The 24360-nt window shown below is 34.2% G+C and overlaps 1 protein-coding gene across 1 annotated transcript in view; it reads right to left on the bottom strand.

The window, feature by feature from the left end:
• The window catches only part of TUSC3 (tumor suppressor candidate 3), a 75087-nt gene extending 59323 nt beyond the window's left edge, over window positions 1–15764 (bottom strand). Inside the window, exons 1-4 of the mRNA XM_059817932.1 lie at window positions 15595–15764; window positions 5225–5342; window positions 2803–2943; window positions 2092–2232 (exon numbers count right to left, since the gene is read on the bottom strand). Coding sequence (XP_059673915.1) covers window positions 2092–2232; window positions 2803–2943; window positions 5225–5342; window positions 15595–15734 — 540 coding nt within the window. The 5' untranslated portion in view covers window positions 15735–15764. The remainder of the gene's footprint in view (window positions 1–2091; window positions 2233–2802; window positions 2944–5224; window positions 5343–15594) is intronic.
• Window positions 15765–24360: the final 8596 nt, after the last annotated feature.

Here is a 24360-nt window from a genome sequence, read left to right as displayed (position 1 = left end):
TGACACAAACATCTATTTTGGTGTGCTAATTACTGTTTTACTCAGGTGATCTCTAAAGATATTTAATTAGGAGTCCAAAAATAAGTTAGACTGATACATACCAAATTTGAGTTTTCTAGTGGTAGTGTATCTTTAAAAAGTATTATCACTGAAAAATACCAGTAACCTAGAAAAATATATGGAACTAAAAACGACAAACTTACTTTGGAAGACAACTGTCAAAACTCTGTGCTAGATCTCAGGATACTCCAAATGACATCCTGGAACAAAGACGACATTCTGCCCCTGGCTCTCTAGATCAAAATGAAACATCATTCTACTTGAAATCTAGTCCTATAGGTGGTTTGTTTGAAATCTTGTTCTTTATTTCGTCCTCATTTTCTTTACTCCTTCCTCAATGTACAGGGTAGATTAACAAACTGCTTAAACAAAGAATGTATGCCATGTACACTAGTAGGAAATGCTACAATAGCACATGAGAGAAAACAGTATTATCAGTAGCCATTATTCAAGACTAGTGCCAAACATTAAGGAACTCTGAACAAAGAGCTTGCTTTAAGATCTTTTTAATTATTTAGATATAAAAATGAATTAAAGCCCAACAGGTTCTAGGTAACTTCATCTTTGAACTGATGTAATAAAAGCTGCCATCAGCTGAAAGTGTCAGAAAAGAAGTTATCTTCTTATATTGTTGAATCAGAGGAGAAGAGCAAACCATCAATATGATGTGGCTTTGAAAAGGCAAAAACAATTATAGGATATATCAGTAACCTACTTCTAGCAGAGCTAAAACACACAGAACCATAGAATAGCCCAGGTTGCAAGGGACCTCAAAAGACCATCTTGTCCAAGCTTTCATGGGAAAGGGAGCCTAAATGAGAAATAAAATGTGAATGCTGCTGCACAAGCAAACTCATAATTCCATCTACAATCCTAGCCATGTGCTTTCAAGAAAGGTTAATTCATATTGATGCAAATTGAGAGAAAGTCTTTAAAATGGTGAAGTGAATAAATAACCGTTTACACGGAAAAAGAGGAAAAGCTTGGCTTATATTGTACAAAATACAGGGACAAATTTTTAAGAAGTACTGTTCTCAATTAATACGTTGCTAATACAGAAGGAAGGAGCTCTATTAAGCTGTAAAATGTTGGATTGGACTTGAAGACCCTAGACACTATTCTAGTGTTGATAACCATGCTTCTGACCCCGTGTCCCTGAAAATTAAGCCTTAGATGCTGCATCTTAGATTTTTCCTCTTCTGTCTGTCACAATGATGGCAGAGTAATGAGTACTTATTGATACACCTTAACAGTCCATCTACCATCCTTGCATGCTATTTCCTATCTAAAACTGAGACTGCTGACTATGTGGCATAGTCCACATTTTTCATCAATCTACTCAGTTATTTGAAAACTGTGATATAAATAAACACACTGCAATACATTATTAAGTACATTAAATCTTAATTCACTATTTATGGCCTTGAGGGTTTAGTTGACTAGTATTTCAAACAGACTATTGGCTAGTTTTAGAATTTCCTCAGAATTAACCCTGTAAGATCATCCTATTCTCATTTAGGTTAACAGTGGAATGTTAAGGTCAGTACTACTGAAACCAGTTTTGGAAAGAATTCCACCTTTTTCTTTGTTTCTTATTTCTTTTGTCATTTTCTTACAAGCACATAAAAGCCTTGGTTACTTTTCTTAACCTTTCATTACTCTAAAGTGATACAGTCTGACAATAATATCCACACTAAACCAATCATAACATTACTGCTTTTATAAAAAAGGGCAAACTGAACAATAGCAGTGAACACTAGTAACACTTTTTGTTAGAAATATTTTCTTGTTCAAGTTCAAACAAAAATCTGCAGCTAACTATCATAGAATTTGCTAATTTTCAGTGAATCACTCGTACTGATACTCACTGCTTATGAGCCCCAAAATCTAGATTATGAATCTTTGTCTGATAGAACCATTCTGAATAATGTATTAATGCAATGGTTTTTAATTTACTGTGCAAGTAATGAAGACACATATGCTAAAATAAGAAACTAATAGAAAGTATATTAGTAAGGAAAATCTGCATACCAGAGCTGCCATGGCCCAGCCAGTTTTGTTGTAGATAAACTCTAGGTTATTTCTTCGCAGATATAACAAGCCACCAACAAGAGATACCAGAAGAGCCAGTGCAATTGTACCAGAATAGTTAGGAGGCCTGAACACTCTAATCTGGAAAAGATAAATGCAAATACAGATCACAAATAAATACATGCAAACAGGTCACCTTCCATATAAACAAACAGGGAGCATCTGAAATCTGGTTTCAGTCAGAAAGACTAATCCCTAAAGGTATACTTAAATATGAAAAAAATTGTACTTCCTTTAATAAGCACATAATACAAAAAAAGTTTAAAGCATGATTTTGAACTGTCCAACTCCAAAACATTATTTCTTCAACAGATTTGCAAGTTGTGTTGGAATTAGAAGCAGCTACCTTTGGATCTGTTTTGTATATAGTTTTGCAAAGCATGTTTTACTTATTAACAACTAATTATTATAACTTCTTGTTTTCATCCAGAATAAGACTACATAAAATTTAACAAAGCAAGAATGGAATATAATCTGCAAATTGCATTACCACAAGTACCATGACTATATATTTTTTTTTTTTTAATATGTTCTAGAACCTACACTTGAGGGGAAAAAAAAGTATTAAGGAAAGACAGAATTTGTCATCAGCCTGTCTCAAACTACAAAGATACATTTGGCTTCAACTTTTAAAATTGTCAAAAGACTTACGTGAACATCTGTTCTGTCAGCTATCCATTTAGCTAGCTGCTCAGCTGCAAATCCAATTCTCTGCAGGTCAAATGTGTCAGCTCTCTTGGGTTTACCTTTTGGAGGAAAATGCATGAAAGTCGGAGCAGAGTTCATGTTCAGCTAAAAACCAGGAAAAATAGCAGAAAAAAAATTTGTAACTCTATCCTCAAAAGTTTTTACCTTTTATGTGTAAGACAACACAAGTCTAATTAGCATGAAAAATATTATTTGCCTCCATACGTTACTCTTTTTTATACATCTTCATGTATAGTCCTGCAAAAAGAGTGCTCAGAATATTCCTTCCCTTAGATTCTTTGGGATGTTTAATTATTCAGAGTATTTCACCCACAAGCTCTTCTGAGTAAGAATATCTTATGCTTTAAAGTTCTCACACACTGTAAGAACTTTCCTGTAATTAGTAAAACAGACACCCCACACTCACCCAATCTATTAAAGTATATAGGTTATAATTCTAGGGGAGGTAAAAAAGTGTTTAAATAGCTTGACATTGTTTCTCTTGCTTAGCTCTCAACAATCCAAGGTTAACTAGACTAAACTATTCTTCTAGCCTTCCACTGGCTTCAAGACTGACTATCCATGAGTGACTAGTCTTTTTTGAATCCAGAAAGGCCTAGATAGCTTAGACTACATAACTTGCCCTAGAAATTACAGATCATTTAATCCACGTGTTGATGTCACTGGAACTATTCACATTACATCAAAAAACTCAAAGGTGATAAATAGATTTACATTTACATTTGCCACTTCAAATTTTGACTTCAACTTTGCAAGGTGGTATAGGAGAGTATAATTTTACTATATAAAATTCAGTCCATCCCATAAATAGTGCAATAAAACACTTGAAAAAATGAAAATTAACATAAGCAAAATCAGGGGAAATACTTAAAAGATGATGCAATATGGAGATCTTTAAATAACAAATGCAGAGTAAACTTGTTTGTTTCATTCCTGCAAAATGAGTTTTATCACATTACCAAAACATAATATTTAATCAAGTACAGAACTGAATTTATCAGCAGAAATTTTCAGCTATGAAAATATTTTCCACCTAAGAAAAAATAGCCCTCTGTAGTAAACTGATTTGGAAATAAAAAATATTCTGAGAAAGGCTAAGACAAATGTTGTGAAATAGTTTAATAAAATATTTTATAAGATACAGGAACATTCTGAGATACAGAAACCTTCTGACATTGTATAGAGTTTGGGGGCAGTTGGTCTGCAACTGCTTTGTCATTTCTCTATAAACAGAGTCAAAGCTGAAAAATCAATCCCATTACTTTTGGGGGTTTTTTTGCTATGGAATCAGTATTACATGACTTGTCTGCACACGTAAGAACAAGGTCAGAACTACATTTCCCCCAAATCTGCCTTAAAATGGTCATTAGCATCACTTATTCTTAACACTTTATTTCTCAAAGACAGTCAAAAACTTAAATATTTTTTCTAATTTGGTCTAACTTTTACATTACTTTAAATGCATACCCCCTGAAATAAACTGCATCTATGTCCTTTTACACAAGGAATAAATTGAACTGGACGATTCTAATATGTATTGATTCGCTTAAGGCAAGATCAAACAACATATTTTGTATTATTGTAACCATGTCAGATAACATAAGATGATTTTAAAGCTTATTTGAAATAACATTTTTAAAGCAAAATCTTAAGCAATTAATAACCATTCTTTAGACAGATAATACATTCTAAGTGTCAGTTGGAAGCAAAAATATTTACTAAACACAGTAATTAAACTTTTTTAATTAAGTATTTTAAAAATAAGTATTTAACTTTTCCCCTGAAAATTTTAAATCACACGCTTCACCAAAAGGTGGTTAAAAATACAGAGAATTTCAAAACTTGTCACTTCTCTTAATCTGTATTTTTAGCTTCAGTCAGTGGATAAATATCAGAGAAAAGCATGTCAGTATTTAGTATTAATTTTTAAGGGATGAGTTTTGCCTTGACTACTCAATTTAAGAGGGGGCCTTAGACTTTTCTCCAACAATTGATTTTTCACTCTTCATAGCCAATATGTAAAATCTAAACCAATCTTTTCTCTTTTCCCTGAAGAACTTCCAGACTAATACAAATATTACTGGAGTTGAAGGATATTGTATTACATAAATTTGCACACACATAATGCAATCTACTAACAAACATTATAAACTACACTTGGAAAAAACTAGAAGTGGCTACTAGTATAATCTGTCTTCGCTAATGTCATAGAAACTGTAGTGCCTGGTGTTTTTAACCAAGACGACTTTGTATACAAAACACAGAGGTACACACCTACACGCAGAAAATACTGTGTCTTGTATCATTTTGCAAATCAACATGTAGTTCTAAAAATTAAGAATGTTTTACAGTATCCAACATTTACCTGTTGAAAAACATCTGCCCCTTCATCATAATCCACTATTGTGAAAAACAGTTTGTTTGAAAAAGCAGATGAATAGCGCCATGAATTAGCCAGTACTTGATACTCTTCATTAGCTTGCCTGTTAAGGAAAAGAAATAAACGTACATCCATGTGGCATTCGCTGGCAAAAAACATTCTATAACTAGCTGCAGCAGTTGGATGAATTACACTTGCAGTATCATTCTCAACACCCATACTAGCAAATAAAACAAGTTTCAGCTAGTTACGCAATTCTCTGCTTCAAACTTGCCTTCTCCAAAATTACAAATGTGTTAAGTCAAACTATACCAGACACATCCCAAGATGATGTTAACAAAAAGTAATGTTTTCCATATTTAAAAGTCTCAGAAAACAGGAGTGGCCTGAGTGGCAAGTGTCACTCAAATCTGCTAACAGATCCGTGCAAGGAGATGCTTACGTGGCCCTTGAGTACGATATCAGGATTTATTTGCTGAAGGCAGTTGCACATAAGGAATTCTGAAACTAGTGGAAAAATAACACAGAAATGTGACAGTAGTAATCTTCCTAAAACAGCAGAGCCATAGAAAGAACCATAGAAACTGCTAAGCACTGAGGAAATGATGCTAACTCAATGAACAGTAGGCTTATAAGTAGCATAATACACTCAAGATTATTTCTATAAAACTCATTTTAAAAGTGGTAAGAGATAATTTCTGACAACATACAGGTTTAAATAATCTTTTCTATCATAACTAGAAAGTCATATTGCTACTACTCAAATTTGTCAGAAAGCCTCCTCTTGGCTTTACTCATGGCTCTATATTCAGGTGAGGTTTTTTTTGTTAGCTGGGTTTCATTTGTTCATTCATTTTAAAAGAAAAAAAAAAAAAAAACCAAACAAAACCAAAACAACTTTGTCCTGTCCATACTGAGAGGAAAGGAAAAAAGTAATTCCAGAAGAAAAATTCTGGGATCCTCACCAGCAGAGACATTCTCTAAACACACAATCACAGAACCATAAAACCACAGGTTCTTCCACAGGACAAATCCACAACAATGAATAATTCAGAAAGAAAAGGAAAAAAATAAAAAAAAAGAAAAAAAAAACTGAAAGGAACCTTGCAGTACTTTTGCCTTTACACAGGCTCCTTTGCTAATTATTTCCATAATACTAATAAATCATATCCGCTGTAGAGTCCAAACCAAGGTTCTACCACTTGGCAACTAATCTTTGCATGTGATAAGATGCAGAAGTAGTATAAAGAAATGTACTCTGGAGCTTTTCTCAAAACAGTGTTTCTATAAAACCACTTCTATGTGTTTGATGGTGCAGAACACTATTTAAAAGCTGTAGATGCAAAAATCTGTTTGTTGCAAGAGAAACTCTCCACTAAACACACATAATACATATAGTATCTTGAGAGAACAAAGGGGGAAGAGGATGACAGGACCACAGATATCATAAGGTCCTCCTCATTTCCTCATAACTGAGATAAGCCTTAGGCATAAAATATATTACATACAACTCCAGCAGAGTTGTGTTCTATCAAGGAATATATTGTACACAAAAAAATCTACCATAAAAAAAAGCAGTTAAAATGAAATTTTATGATCTCTTACCCCCCCAAAGAATAAATCTTATGAAGCACAACAAAACAACTTTCACCCTTATTACCTGATTGAGTAAAATTTGCTACTTAACACACTTACTCAATGTGCAAAGTTTGCAATTATAAAAAAAAAAAACGTGATTAGGCATTAGATTGGTTATTTCTAGAAACAGATACTAACATTAAGCAGACTAACATATTTACTGTCATCCTGAAGAGGGCAGTCAGCCAACATCAAAGGAATGCTGTAAAATCTTAAGGACTATCTGTAGGGCACTGTTCTGTTAAAGCTGCTATATTAAAGCTGGAGCATTTTTATTATAAGGACAAGATAAAAATCACTTCAACTTGATGCCGTCATTCTTCTTAGTCTACCTTTCACTTGTGATGAAACAGTATTTCTGGGAATATCAGATACTCCAGTTATACCCCCACTATTTGAAAGAAGACTCTTGTTGCTGTTGATCTCCATGTATTTTTCATCTTTGAACTCTTTTGAATGAATATATTAGGTAGAAAGTATACTTCAGAAAGTATCATTTTGCAAAAGGTTGTCTTAGTTTTTCTGTAACAGATTCAAAGCACAGTTTCATCCTCACACTGAGGATACAGCAAAGCATTCTGTAATACATCCTCATAGCAGCTTGTGAGGTGTGTGGAGAAGCGAGAGTGAAACAAGGAGGGGCAGGTATACAAAGTTACAGGATTACTACATATAGAACTGAAGAACATCCTACAGTCCACTATATAATTTCCAATGGATACAATGCTGATACAATCATATTAATAACTTTTTCTAGCATTGGTTACTCCTTTTCAGATATAAGAATAGTAAAAAGCTAAGCACTTGGCTGAAAAAAATTCAGCCTCCAATTAACATCAGGCAATAATCAACTCTTGTTATTTCTTATCTACCTATCTCTATCATTAGTTAACATCAATTCTATCAGTTTGTTTCTATGACATAATGTTAATTATATAAAATTATTATAATAATTATATGAAATACGATAAAGTCATAGAGCAGAACTACATTTGCTATGAACTCATCAGAATAAAAACATTACCACTGCTGGTGTTAGTTTGAGAGGATTTTTTGATAGATGGAGAAGATTTAAACGTTATTGCTGCTACAGTCACCTAAGAATTTCATCATAACAGCAACACAGGAACTAGCAACAACAGTAATATTAACCAGCTACTGGAAAATAGCGGCCAGACCAAATGGGAATGCTACTATTAGATTTACCTAGAAAATTCAACATACTGAAAAGTAAGCTGCTAAGCAAATGCTCTACAAAATTTTTTTCAATTATGCAAGAGGTGCTCATGAAATATTAAAAGTTTTATTTAAAAAGATTAATTATGTGGGTATCTATCGCAGATAATCAGATTTGTATAGCTTGAGCTGTATTAAATTAGATTAATTTTATTCTGTTAGTCCAACATTATAGTAAGGAAAACACAAATGGAATATTAGGAAAATAATAAAAGAGACTGTGGAATTATTTGCCAAAGCAAGCAGTAAAGCATTATTTTTTGGCACACTATGGACTGTACAAAACACTTAAAATGTACAATTGGCAAAGAATGCATTACCAGGTCACCTGCCCATTCTTCTCCATCTGTTTAAAGTAAACTGTGATCAATGCTGCAATTTACTTCCAAAACAACTTTTGGTTTTTATTTGGAATGGTTTTCCCAAAATGAAGAGAAGGGGCTAAGTGCATATTTTGACAACTTCTCAGTATCAAGAAGATAATAAATTCAGAATGCTTATTTGCTTTTATTTTTGTTTAGGGTGACTCATAATGTCACGACAAAAAGCACTGAAGTATCTACAAATGTGTCCAGAAAATTCACCAAACACAACAAAATGAAAAGAGTATGGACACTGGTGGAAAACTACGCTGTTTATGCAATCTCGATATCTATAATAGGAGAAAGCAAGCTAAAATCCATGTTATTCTATTTACAGCATCCCATGAAATTTCCAATATTCTGCAGAAGAAAAGAAACTATGAGATCATATTTTGTAGAAGTTTTAAAGTTAAAAAAAAATAAATTGTGACAACAGGAAGAATAAGGAGTCTCTTATGTAAAATTACTGCCCTGTTAAACAGGACTTATCAATACTTCTATCAAGATCCTGAAGAGCACTGGAAAAGCAATTGCAGAACTTTCAACAGCTCCTTCCACATTTCTTGTTCCTTCTTTGAACAAAAGTTCAAAAGACAATTCCCTCTCAGTACAGTTAAGAGACCTGTCAATGATTTTCTCACTACCCACTCTTGATCAACGAGCAAAAAACTGAAAGGCAGAGGATCGTCTCTCTTCTTTCTGATGACACCTCCTTGACTGTCAGAATTCTTTTTGCTGTTGACCTACTCTTTGATCAGCTACTTGCAAACAGTTTCTGAGATATCTTCTTGAACAGGGAAGCCAACAGAATTCCTCTCTTTTCTAGATTAAAAACCTCCTCTTGGAGGTCTCATTGATAGGGTGGATGTTAATAAAATTATGTGGAATCTCTTCTCTCAGATACTTTGTCATTTCCTTCCTCACACTGTGAGTCAACAGCAGAACGCAGCTACATTCAAAGCCCTTTATGAAACACATACGACATTAAGCTCAAAACTTAAAAATACACAAACTGTATGTCGAATTGTAACTTACCTTTTATATAATACTGCAAGAAATACAGAAGGAATATCTTAAGCAATTAACTTTGAGCTCATTCTGCAGCAGGCTTTCTGCAGTAACTATAAGCTTGTTCCAATAGATGCTATTAATAATTTCTGACAGAATTCAGCCTTGTCACTCAAACAAAACAAAAGAAGTCTTTAGAAAAAATGTGCCACACCTGCAAAATTGACCCATCTCCCTCACGTCCTACATATATTTTATGTATATATACGTATATATGTATGTATGACACACATATGTATTTATAGACACACACACAACTTCAGCTAATGGGAGTAATCAGTGCTCCTTTCAATATAATGAAACTTATGACACTTTTAAAAATGCAATAGCCTGGTCAACATGGGGGTGAAGAAAATTACTGGCTACACAAACTCCTCTGCATTACCAGCTATTTCTAGCTTCTCCTTCATAAATACTGTCTCTGCAAAACTGTGTTTTCCAAGAATCTGGAAGCAGGTTTGTTACCTCCACAGTAAAACACTATTAAATATCATCCATCACTGAAACAACACAATTTTCAGTTTGTGCAGTTTACAAGTTTGTCTCCACAAGTGGTCACCTGCAATTTCTGTAGTCTTCCTCTGTTGCATTTCCCCATTTTAATCCTGATCATTTGTGATGCTAATTCTAGGCTTTAATCTTCATTCAGACAGGCTCAGTTACATCTTTAAAAGAAACGTTTGGGAATTCACAGTCATAAACAACCATAGTAGAAAGTATGCAAAACAAAATCCATTTGTTTCAGGTAGCTTGAAATTCACAGAGATGTACAGGTCTAATTTACATGTTTGAACCATTATCACATAACAAACTAGTGGCACAGGTCAAGGTATAGACTCTAACCACTGAAACTCAGTATCTTTAGCCTCTGACACTGCTCTGATCTTTTCAAGAAACGCTAATCTAAGGAAAGAAAACAACAACAAAACAAAATATGCATCTTTTGTTGATGGGCTTCACCTGTTGGGGAAAAAACCTCAAGTGACCAGTTTAATTTCTCTGACACAGATATCCCTTTCTAAATGAAAATACCCCAGCAGTGAATTTGAAAAATGAACCAAACAAAAATGTGAACTGTTTGGCAACAAACAAGACACCTCTGACATGCACCTGTATACAAAGCAGAGATGGTTGCTTTTGCCAGTGAGATGAAGCAGTGCTTAGAAAGTAAAATAAAAGACCTCATATAATTTGCTTATGGAGTGATTAGATGGTACAGCAACAAACAAGAAAGAACGAGTTATTGAAAACACTGAAAGATTGTCAGGAACAGTCAGAACAGTGATGGTTTCAGCAGGCTAGACCTAAAGCCCATGTGCAGCTGCAAATCAAAGCACTAATAATCAAGCGGAGCAGGGCAGTCATTGAAGTCTGGTTCGTAAAATGGTGCTGATACCTTTGGGAAAATGTAGTGATAATAAAATGGTGGAACAGATTGCAAGATGCAAGAAGACAAAGAGCAGAGAAGCTCAAAGAGATTTTTCACCCCAAAATGCATTCACGTTAGGCTAGCAGTTGCCATTTGCCTGGATGCAATACAAAGTACAGGCTGAGAAATAGTCTCTTCACCTCTGTGAAGATGTTGTCAGAGTGACCATTCTTTTGTTTTCCTTCTTACATACATAAGTAATTTTTTTTTGTAGTGTGACTGATGTGGGTAACAGAGAGAAACTATCTCGTTGAGTGAATACCTAAGCACAAAGGAATAAAGGAAGCTGGTCATATATCCTGAGGAGTCATTGTTTAGAGTTAGATTATTTCTGACAGTTCATCCAAACCAAAAAGATCCAGACTGATTCATCACAGTGCAAAGTGCCCTTTAGTATCTGCTTCCAACGTGCTGTTGCAGAGTATATACATGAAGAATAGTAGTAACACGTAAAGTCTATTAAGACTAACCAAGTTTAATTTCCTGGGACCAAAACTGTTTAATCAAACACATTTCCAAACGTGCATGGAAAAAAACTCACATCTTCAACTGTTAGAAACACATCCCACCTCCATCAATGACTTCACATTCGAGAGCACATAGGTTATCTAATCTGTTATGGTTAATTCATCTCTCAATACCAGCCACATCATATTGAACCTAGACAATTGTGTCAACAGGAAAACTGACATTTATGCTACTACTTACACAGTTGTGAAGGCATCAGATGGCTTTCAATAGTTTTTTGGACCAGAAAACTGAAACTTACTTGCCCATAAGCTAGATGGAAATGTTGTACTCCAAATTCTGCTTTAGAATAAAGACAGAATTTTCTTGAAAAACACTCCAGAGGCATGACTAGAGGCACTACTAAAATGTATACAGAGCTGCTGGATTACAGAAGCCTTCATGTGTTAGGACTGGATTGATTCAGATAGCCTATGGATAAATTTTCCAGTCCACAGTTTGTGAAAATATTTCATTAAGATGAATACAGAACCAGTCTCTGTCTCAAAGACGACAAACTGGCAGTTGTCTTTTAGAAACACCTGTAAATCAACGTAATTTATTCTGGGCACAGAATAAATTCTAATCAGTAATGCAAACATAGGATTTCTAACTTTTTTAAATTGTATCTTGAAAAGGGATAATGCCAAAAATTAGAAGCAAATAAAGAAAAATTAAGTAAAGGGAAAGCATTAAATACAACAATATGATGTATATCAGGAACAAACAAGCCTAGCATTGGATGAACAGGTAAGTTTCCAAAAATTGGCAAACAAAGCATTCAAAAAAAATTTCTAATTGATCCTTCTCAAGGCGATACATACGATTATGTATTCATCTCCTGCAATGATAAAGAAGCGCTTCTAATTCCATTGGAAAAAAGATCTTATGTTAAGTAACTTTTGCTAGAGAATACTTACAAAACACACAGTATGCTTTGGTTTTACCAAAAAAAAGATCAGCTCCTTTGACTGAAAGGATATTTTTTTACATACAAAAGTTTCATCCAAATGCCTGAAGTCCCAGGGACTTCTTTGTATATGGCATTTTAAAAGTAAGCTGGTATTATTTCCATATACTTTCACAAATCATTAACTGTTAAGTGCTTTACATGATCGATGTTACCAGGTCCTCCTTGCTGCGCACAGAAAAGCCTTGGATTTTCTGAGACAAATTGGGTCAGCTCTCCACATGTAGGTCCTTGCTATATGGATATGTAAGACTTTTTTAAAAATGTTTAAATATCATGCCTCGAAGCACTTTAACACTTGGCTAAGATCACCCCAACCAAGTTTTATCCAAAATTTGGAACTTCTCTGGTGTTAAAAAGGATGGGGTGGCAGGAGGAGAAATCCTTCCTGCATACCTTCAGGACAATGTCCAAACTATAGCACTTTTCAGCAATGGACAGGCACAATAGTCCTTAGTCTGGTAGAGAACTTGGGTCACCAAACTGACTTTGCATTCGCTTTGAAGAGTGCTAAAAGTGACACTAGCTTTCTGAATGCAAAAAACTACCTCCCAATCTTTGGTGGCACAATAATTCAAAACACCTGCCAGAAAAGTCATACTGATTTTATTGTAAGCAGGGGCTCATTTTAACAACAAACATTCTAAAAGAAACCAAACACAAAATCAGATACACAAAGAATATAGTTTATTTTAACAAGACAGGACACACATGATCCCTTCAGGTCTCATATGTGCAAATCTGCAATGGCCTGCTCTAATGATGATCAGCTTTCACTGCTCTTCTCTTACCATTGCTCCCCATCCTGTTATTTATCTTTTTTTGTATAATGCTGTGTTTTTCATGCTTAGCATTTGATGTAGACTCTATGCAACAGCAGCACACAAACATCTTTTCTTCCCTTTTGAAAATACTGCTCCCATGTTCTTTATAAACTGGACATTCAGAAGAAATGTCAATATGTCAAAATGTCAAAAACTGAAATGTCAAATCTAGACACCAAAGGGAAAAGACAAAACAATTTTTATTTTTTTAGATAATCCTGTGGTGCATAAACTAACCAGGCTCAATTTTTTTTTTTTTTTTTTTGGGGGGGGGGAGGGGGGAAGTACTAATTCTTGTGACAAAGTTATTCAAAGCCAAAGATTTCAGTCTAGGTGCTTTCTTGTAATTGAAATATGACATTGATTTTTTTGTATATACTTGTTCTGAAAATATTTTTATGAATAACAGTTAAATCTTGGACAAAAGCATCCTCACAGAACATTACAGATTAAGTTAAAATCTATTTTTCCTTTAAACAAAGTGGCTAGTGAATAGCTAACAATAAAGCAATGCATGCATTTCAGTTCTGTATATCCTTCCAGTGTTCCTGTCCATTAATTAGCCATTGATTTGAAAACGTCGATTTTCCTGATAATGGTTTTATGTGCAGTACGATCAACCTCATTAAATTCCTTTTCTTTCACATGAAAAAGTGGATAGCAACTTCACATTTATTTAAAAAAAAACAACTGAAAGCAGTATGTTGATTTTTTCCTTCATTTTATGCTTTCAGATTTTCAGTTGCTTCTGTACATAAATGGGTAGCCTGGCATATTACAGGATGAAGTTTATAAGCTTTTTTTCAGTGCAGTAAACAATATACAGTTGTAAGTGAAATTAACTTCCTTAAACAATATACAGTTGTAAGCAAAATTAACTTCGTTAATAACAGCAATATTTATGTTGTTTTCACATGCCCTACAAAAGAGCTGTACAAAACATAGGGAAAGGATTTGCTATGGCCATTATAATGATGAATACATCGACCCTTAGAAAGCTGAACTTAGTGCATCTCCTGTAGCTTTATCTACTGGGTAGGAAAACAAGGAATGATTTAAAACAATATGGTAAACTTTCAACTCCTATTTAATTTCCTAGAGTTGAACTCTGGCAACACGAAGAAGAAATCACAGCAATGAAGTGCTGGAAGTTTTAAAGAAAAAATTCCTTTGACTTAAGAACGTTGGAAAGCTTGTGTACCTAATTCTTCACCTTCACAGTTCAGATGTGGAGGGTGAACTCATGGGATGCAATTTATATACTCTCTCTCAAAATTGACCAACTGACTTCAATGACAAACAGATTAATCTACTAAAAAAGTCTAATAAAAACCGTATATGGCTACAGGTACACAAGTTAGAGTTTCTATTGTAAATGGCACATTCCAACACCTAAGAAATCTCACAAGCTGCTACATTTACCAACTTTGTGCATTGTTTAAAGTGCACCTGTTTAAAACCAAGAAATAATATTTCTTCATATACAGCTTATGTATTTCATAGTTCTACAGAGTATTTTGCTGCCTATTTAAATACTCTTTAGAACTCCCTGCACAATAATCCCATGTATTACTAAACACAATTATTTCTAACGCATATTTTGGCTGAAGAAGGTTTTATTAGCTCAGTTTCTGATTTAGTAAGGTAATTAAGTGCATGACTACCTTTCAGTCCCTTGGCCCTATTTCTATGTCTATCATTAGTCATTTTTGGATTAACTTATTGAACTAGGAATTTGCAGAGAAAGATCTTGAACTTAGAAGAATACCAGAGCCACCCTAATACGTATTCTAAAAAGAGTCACCAGGACATATCAAAGTGCAGTGCCAGACGGTATTCCACAATAAACATGTTCTCGTGGAAAAAGGTGCTTGCATATAAGAACTGTCCAAAGCTGTGAAATCACAGGGCAACTCGCATCTGCATCAGAGCCTTGGACATCTCTTAACTGAAGAAATCAGTGAAGTATCATATTATTAAATAGTAATGAATCACTTCTGTCACGAAATGTCTTTGGAAAGATCATGGTCAACTGATAATAAAGCAAAGCAGATTTCTTAAAGAGAAAGCCTTCCTCAATTGTGTATGTTTTATTCAACTGTAATTTTATAAACCCCAAAACTAGGAAGACTTCTAAAATTTGACATATAGATTAAAAGGTTGCTGAAAAGATGCTGTAACAAACACATGAGCCTGTTAAATAGTAAGCATCTATCCCATGCAACGAACAACCCTACTCTTGGCATATTGCCCATTGATTAAAACGTTCACTTGAAAACTGTGGTGAGGAAGACAAGAAAGATCACTAAGGTATAAATTACCTGCAAACAGAGCACTGCCGCTGTGGCTGGAGAGCAGTGAACATCACTATCACAGAGTAGTTACGAGGTGGAGCCTTCACAAATCTTCGGAATTTGTCTCCGTTCATGCGGATGACTGAGCGCCTTGAGCTCCACTCCATCAGCTGTTCCACCTTCTCAGCCAAAAGATTCTGTAATTGAGGACAAGGATGAAGAATGTTTAAGCTTAAATTTCAAGCACTTCATACCTGTATTCTGCCTTTGCACCCTCAGAGCTCCCATGGACTTAACCAGGAGGTTGGGGGCACCTCTATATAGCTTATAGAGCAATTTAGTCTTCTATGTAGACAAGTAGATTTTAAGTATTTAAAAAAGTAAGTCAATGTAGTCTTAAACAGAAAGGATACATAAAATGAAATCAAACAGGTTGCTACCAAAGGCAAAGGAGTAGAGTAAGGCTGACTGTCTAAATACAAGATACCAGTACAGCAATCATTTAACTGTCATAAAAAATTGGAAGCTTTAGAAAATGCAGCATTATGTTATATTTATTTAGTACAAATCACAGCAGGATATTGTCAGACACTCAAATATTAAGATGAAAGGAAAATGTAGCTACAAAGAGAGAGAAATAGTTACTACGTTCAGAATTTTCTTATGAATATGTATCATAATGAATTTAAATTAATGTAAGTTTTATATTTTGCTACAGACAGGAATGCACTGCCTTATAAACCCATCTAGGCACATTTCATTATGAGATCAATGTTTTCAGTTGCTTTCAAGACTGAGATCCCCAAAATATTTTAGCTGAACTATAAGTGTATAAGGAAAAAAAAAAATTCCTTGTGTGTGGCTTTTATTTTGCATGAAAGCATTCTGTCATATGAATGATTTAAAAGCAGGCTATGAGACATATTAGAAGATGGCCCTCAAGTTAAATACATTCGTCTAACTATTCCTATAAAAATCTATTCAGTTTTTTTTTTCTCAAGTAAGCCTGATGTCAGACATGCTCAGCAGAGACTTTTTAGTCTCCTATGTTAGCTAGTTTCAGTGAGGTTCCACTGACTATGCTCTAGGCAAATTGCTACACCTACAGCATATCAAGATCAATGCAACAATCCATCTTGTTTTAAGTCTTAAGTTCCCTGCTCAAGTACACTGTGGAAGCTGCCTGTATCAAATAAGAGCTAAAAACAAAAAAGAGGGGAGAAAACTGGAATATTACGACTTGTACAGAAGCTGAGTGCTAAGAGAAGGTAGGAAGGACAGAGAGGGGGACAGACAGAAACAGAGACTGAAAGTGTTGAAGGAACACCAAACAAAAGAGAAACAAAGTTCAGAAAACTGGAAGGTGTGAGACCTCTGATAAAATATGCATGAGTTAGTGAAAGGGTATACACACTGATGAAGGTCCACTGTGGAAGGGAAGAATAAACTAGCTTAACAAAACATATTGAAATGGGGACGCTCTGAGAAAAGAGAATGTGAAGACAGGCAAGACAAGGATAAAACTCATATACTGTGCAGGAACAACTGAGCAAGGAGACAAGGCGGCTTTTCAAGGAATTTAAAAAAAAAAACAGAATGAAATAGAAAAATTAGCTCACCTAGTAACATTTTGACAAATCAGCAAGGCTATAAGTAAGAGCAGAGATAGATATGTGAGGGGAAGGAAAGAGGGAACTACAGGGATAAAGGAAAATTAGATTTGGCCTGTCAGATCTTCCATCTTAAAAATTAGCAGAAAATGCCCCTTGGAGCTCCTTATAAGGCACAGTTCGTCATCAGAAGTTTTGAATCCAAAAGAAGCTTTGATCAGCGTAACTCATGAACCAGTTCAAGATAGCCACATTTATTTGACCCTATGAAGTCTTTACAAAAAAAATCTTTTAGGTTTTCATTCCTATTCTCAGAATTTAGCTGAGATTTGTAATCAGAAATGTGAAGGAGAGATTACAACTCTGTTTATCATGTGAATACCAATAAATCAATTAATACTACAATTTTTCTTCTGCTAAAAGACATATTATGTGTTTGGTATTTTTGTTTCAAAAAGATATTATTTAAGTTCTTTTCTTTAAACAGAATCATAAAGCAGATTACATAAAAGTGAAGCCTACTCATTTGTAAGGTTTCCTTGGATTAGCAGTTCCTGGATTAAATCTTTCTGTTCATTTCAAGAGATTCACTAGTTTTGCATGAGGCACTCCAGTTGGTAATGTGCAATAAAACATAAAGAGCTAAAAAGGATGTGTATTTGTATTTCCAAAAGCTTTAATAACTGAAGCAAAAAGGTAAACCGAAGAGAACTAATAAAAAGACACAACTTTTAAATTAACACAGGAAGGATGCACAATATCCTACTTAGTACAGAAAACAAAAAGCTTTTCAGAATAGACCTTATTCAGAGAAAAGTAATAGAAACCCATGAAGTTTCATTAAGAGTATTAAAGCAAAAGCATGATCTTGACAGAAACTAAAACAAGGGAGAAAAAAAAAAACAGCTCTATTACTGCTATATAATTTGTTTCTACAAAATAGTCAGAGATATCAGAAAAGTCTTACTCAGAGAAGTCCCATACAAAGTTTTACTTGGAAGCTTGTTACCAATAAACAATTGCCTTGTTTCCTTCAGATTCAGCCACGTATAACATCACCTTCACATAGCTCTTGTGCAATACTGTGAAGTTCATCATAATGTTCTCAACTACTTGTATCTTTTGTTTTGCTTCTTCTAAATGCACTAAGGTAAAAAGCTAGTAACTAAACTAACCTAATATGTTTACTACAGTAGGTAATCAAGCTAGTACTTCAGGAGTATAAAGTTAGTAGGTACATACAATTTTATTACTTGCTTCACTGGATACTGAAAACAATCTACTTTTTTCAAATAGAAAGTTATCATTGAATAGATTGCAGATTATCACGTATATCATGAAACATTCTGCTTTAGGCCAGATTTCTCTTAGGTAACGGACTGCACTTAGATATTCTACCACTTTTTAGTCCACTTTATTCCAGAAAGTCTTCTTATGGAGAGTAATTGATAGAAGAGACCTTGGGACTGCCAGCTCTACAATTCACAATGAAGTCTGTGGAATGTCTTGTATTTTATGGCTTTGTGGTTTGTGACACTTTACAGATAGATGAAGATCTGATATTGTTTTGTCATTTATAAAACATTCGTTCAATATATGGTGCTGAGTAAGTTATCAACCTTTTCCACATCTTGTTTAGTAATTAAATCCAAGAAATAAATCTAGTGTTAAATGAGGTTCTGTTTTAGCGATGCATTTTACTTTAAAGTTGAGTACCGGCGTTCAGAAAATACGGAACATTTCAACATTACAACTGTCTACTTTAGCTTTGGATCAAAAAGGCACCCACTTTTCAGACACTACACTCAGAAAACTAACCAGTCCTTTAAGGGCGGGGGGGGAGTGTATTTTAAACAAATACTCAAGCTAGCAGACTGGCCTTATGGATTTCATAATTCAGAATGTAACTTTGATATTTATATAAGAAAATTAGAAGTTTGTGAGATAAAAGTGTATAAAAAAGAAAAACAGATCGTTGAATAAAGGTGTGAGTACGAGCTCTACCTCCAGCCAAAAATATTCTCCTGTGTAAAAGAACAGTGTTGAAAAGTGAAGAAGAATTGACAGAAAACATTTAGATACATAGCAGAATTTTTCCTATTACCCTAATGGAATAATAATAAAAATAATAATCTATTAATACCCAGAAAAGCATTGCGAGAAAAGACGATGATCTATCCCAAATTATTTTTGCCATGAAGGTAGTGAAACTGAACATGTCCTCCAGTATTTTTCTTTTACCAATTACCATCCCACTATATAAACCATACATAAAACTGTCACCAAAGGGAGCCCCCCTTAGGATTCTAGACACTTGCAGAAATTGTATTAACTCGCCTCTTTCCACCCCCAGGAAAACATTTCTGCCAGACAAAATCTGGAAACAGGAGAGCATGACTAAATCAGACCTACTAGACAAAACACATCTTGTGATGACCGAGAGACATTAACAATTGTTACTTATGTCCAGAAAATGAGAATTACTATCTCATTCTTGCTCTAACTGACTTCTAATTTTTTGCTTCTTTCCACAGTCTATACAGGTAAAGACCCTACATTTGTTTAAACCCATTTATTTACAGAAACCTTCTGAGCATTTACTAGCTTTATGCTGGTAATTCAAGGAGTTGAAACACTGAAAAAAAAAAACCCCACAAGCATAAATCTGAGAAGGGAAATTCTTCTTTTAGGAAGAAAATTGCAGTTTTGTTGGTGCAAATAACTACAAAAGGGTCAACAGGTAACAGTCTACTGGTAAAAGCATAGAGAACATTTAAATCAATGGGTGAATAGGCAGCCATGTATCATTTCTTTATTCTCATTAGCTGATGCCCCAAGCAGAATAAATGAACATGTATGATCTATGTGTAGGAACAACATGAATGCTAATATCTGTAAAACGAACAGAACTATAATATTACTTCCTGTTCCCAGACCATTTTGTAACAAGTGAAAATATATGGCACAATAGCATTTTTTCTAAACTAAATAATCCTTAAAAACGTAACAGAAAATCCAGAATCCAGGAATTTTCTGATGCAACAAGGAAAGCAGTTCTTTATTTAGGACAGGGATTGCTCCATGAAGAGATCACCTACGAAAATTATTTTTGTTGATGGAGTATGGGCAGAGTCATCAGTATTTTGGTCTCAATTCTGTTAAGCAGATGAGAAGTCCCCACTGAAATAAGCTGCTTGGGACACCAATTCCAAATAATTCTGGTTTTGTCCCTATGGCTAGCAAAAGATTTTTCCATTTGCAGTTGTCCATATCATTGAATCAAGAACAAAGCAAAAGAACAAAGTTAAAGTTCATCTATTATAGATCTCAGTTTCTAGTGATGTGATGAAACTATGCCACCTGTCAAAAACATAGGCAAACTGTGACAAGTTATGAAACAGAAGATGCTGGCAGGCCCAGCTTCTGGCATCTGCACCTGAAGCAATTCCCTGTTTGGGATTGCTTCCCAGTGATCCCCCATATCTCCTCTCTGCTTCTTAACCTAATAGAGCTTGGCATCTACAAGCCTTCCCTTTCGTACTCTGTGACTCGCAGATTAGCTACTCAAAACACAGCTTTATTTATTCACTCTCCCAAGACACAGTGCCTACAAGACAAAGCATAAACAACAGTAACAACCACCTTGTATATACACATTTTGCCTCACTTGACTGTTAATGTTCTTTGGCCAGATTTTCTAAATTGCTTTTGGCCCAAATAAAACCATATAGCTCTGGCACACACAAACACAAAAAAAAAACCCAAATGAAAAAAAACCCAAAACCAAAACAAATAAACACCCAGATTTTCCTAAATGCTGCTTGCTCTGTCTGTCCAATGGATGCCACTGACATTTTCAAGACACATGTCTCATTTTTAAAACAAAAGAAATAACTAAGATTTAAATACTTATTGATTCAGATTTGTTGATCTGGGAAATATACATCATAGCAAAATAGCTGGAGTATGATAAAGGGAAGTTTCTCCTTGGTTCTCACAAAAATTTTATCAGATTGTCTTTATCATATAAACATATTTCCAATGGGTTTACATTACTGAAAATGTATTTTGAATTAAGTTTCTTCTTTAGACCTCCTTTCATTTACTTTGCCTCCAGTCACAACATCACACAAGTAACTTAAGGCATAAAGGGCTATTAAAAAAAGCAAAGACCAAAGTCCAAACAATACTACTCAATGCTTCAGTGTCCAAACTAGCCTCCTTTCATTTGAAACACACTGGGTCTACCAATTTGCTTCTTTCAGGTTTCAGAAGAGGTTTTAGTTCTTTCTGATCTAACAGGGTGCCTCCTGAATACTACCAGACATGTGAACATGGAAGACCTCAGCTCTAGAAAAGTAGGGTCAAGATCTATAAAATGTGATACCAGTACTAGGAAAACTCCTCAAAAAAACTAGGCAGGGACTCAATCTACTGTTGACTACTAGTAAGGCTGAGGCATTGGTTATTACCAAGCCATTCCCCTTTCCTAACAAAAAATTCAAAATCAGTTTAGTAGCTCAAATTTCACAGTTTCTGTAGTGAAAGAAATAAAGCAAGGAGTTTCTAATTAATTATTTGATACTATATTTGCTACTGAAGATAAATTAACTACAGATTTTCTTGAGTATTTCTTAAATTATGACGCTGCAAATAAAAAAAAATGAGGTGGCTTGACTTCCATGTTTCCTTTATGTGTATCTTACCAAAACCAGCTAATGTAGACTGAATGACCACCCATGATGAAGACTCTTCTTTGTTCACTTAGGTGCATCAATTCCCCAAGAAATGTTAGCTTTGTAGTTAATTATTTCAGGACAACATTCATTGTAAAAAAAACCAAGGTTGCACTGATAAGGCATGTAAAGTATCTCATAAGTCTCTCAATCTGATGTATGTAACTTAAATTCCAATTTGTTTTAACAGTCTTCTTTAGTCTTTAGTTATACTAATAATAATAGTATAGAGAAACCAACTGTAGTAGTAAATGCATTTCAGCAGTATGGTGTAAGAATACTTAAGTCTAAAAATGTGTCTGATAAACATTCATAGATATGTAATTACTGACCCCATTACATTAATGGCAGAAAGACAATGGAATTAGCATTCAAAGTGTTGTTACAGCCTATTTAAATTTACAGTCATTCATTCCTCTGTTGTCCCTTGTTCACCTGATGCCTGCATATAAATGTAATTTACACTACCAATATATCAGTATCCTTAAACATATCAAAAATAGTTTTTATCATTCTTAACCTTGACAAACAATATTTGCATATTCTCAAGTAACTTTGTGTACTTATATCATTCCCTACACACTAAAAAAGGAGAAGATAGATTACTACTTTCCTGCACAAGACTTCTAAACAAGACCTTACATGGCTCATGGACTTGAAGGTGCTAAAAGAAGAGTAATGTCTTTGACCTGTCTAGATCTTCACTCTTCTCTCCAACACCTCCTAGATTATTCTGGAACCTGGCAAAAAATTAAAATATATTTCACTTTTATCAAAGCTTATTCCTCTTCAAAGTAAGACATGCAGCATCAGTAGCTTTCTCAAAATAGGGAATAAATATTTTGGAACTTGTCTATAATCAGGAATAGAAACCATGGGTCATGTCAAATTTACAAACCTTGTTAAATGTAATTTCTTGATTCATAACACAAGAAATCCTAGGTTTATCAGAGAACTCCAGGATTAAGTATCTGGATATTCCAGTGAGCAACATATTTTTCTGCAGCACCGTTTACATCAAATTCTGGAGGCATCGGAAGCACCGTACAACCTGTTCTATAAGTCATAAGGTCATAAACTAATTCTTCTACTGAGAATGGCTGTATCACTACTGCAAACGTTTCTTTCCCTGTCCTTTTCTCTGCGGCTTTCCATGATCTTTCGAAGACTGTTTTTTAATTTAAAAAAAAAAAAGCATGAGTTAATGCAAATATTATTAACCACTAATATATACAGCAATCTGTTAGGATACGTTTTTCCCTTTTAGATTTATTTATTTATTTATTTACAAGAAGTCATTGCCTGAACATAATTGAGAAGCCATGTAAGCTGGCGCAGTATGACTGACTTGATATTATGCTCCATTGAGTTGAAGTCATTTAGCTGTGACTGAGGATTTGCTTCTTGGAATGAGACACTGATTTTCATCTTTATGCAAAATAGCCTACACTTTGTGGTATTAAGCCTAAAAATGTCCTTTTAAGGCTGAGTAGATCAATGAACAAAGAACTAAAAGTACTGAGGTTTTTTATTTCAGCTCATAAGTTGCTCTAATAGCAATTTAAGAAAAATCTGGTTGATTTCTTATTACACAGAGCTGTCATTTTTGGATCATTATAGAATAAAGTAATAATATTAATATTTTTTTCCACTGTACAAAACGCAAGATAGAAAGTAATCTGCATAATGGTTTACATAGATGTATTTTGTCCAGTTGATTTAAAAAAGATCCTTCATTTCCATCGAGTACAATCCAAAATTTACAATTTCTTTCAAAATATAGGAAATTAATTCTTTTTTGTAATTAGTACTTTTCAAAATTTTCACAATTTGTCACAAACTTTATTTTTTAATTAATGTAAGTATTCATAAAGTTCACCTAATTTAAATAAAGTCTGTAAAGACAACAATATGAATTATAGAGTAGGACTCCAGTACTGTAAACAAGCACACAGTTTACTTCAGGAAAGAGAATCCCTACTGTACTGCATTAAATAAACACAAGTTAAACCGTTTAGGAGTTTATAGAAATAAGCCTAGGTAAGATGCCTTATACAACTATAGGCTTTTTCCCTACTGTTTTATTTTACTATTTTTTTACAAGCACAGAAGTAATTAAAAACATAATGAGAAATATCAAAAGGATGAATTATGAATTAGAGAAAAGATACTGCAATAAAAGCATCAGCTAAACCTCAAAGTACATTTTGCTTAGGTCACCTTTACACTGAAAGGATATTGGTCTCGGGAGAGTGTAATATAGGACAACCAGGATGATTCCAGGAGTACTTGTTATACAGAAAGGCTAAAAAAGTTTCATTTATTCTCAGTGGAAAACAATTCAGGGTGACCTAGCAAAAATATTGCAAAAGTTCTTGATTAAAAGATGCGAAAAATATCCTTAGCAAAACATTAAAACGATGCAAAAAAAAGTTAAAAACTAACAT

This window comes from Gavia stellata, chromosome 5 (genome assembly GCF_030936135.1).
Source record: "Gavia stellata isolate bGavSte3 chromosome 5, bGavSte3.hap2, whole genome shotgun sequence".
NCBI lineage: Eukaryota > Metazoa > Chordata > Aves > Gaviiformes > Gaviidae > Gavia > Gavia stellata.
Note: the sequence above shows the minus strand (reverse complement) of the source record. Positions and strands in the feature narration are given on the sequence as shown.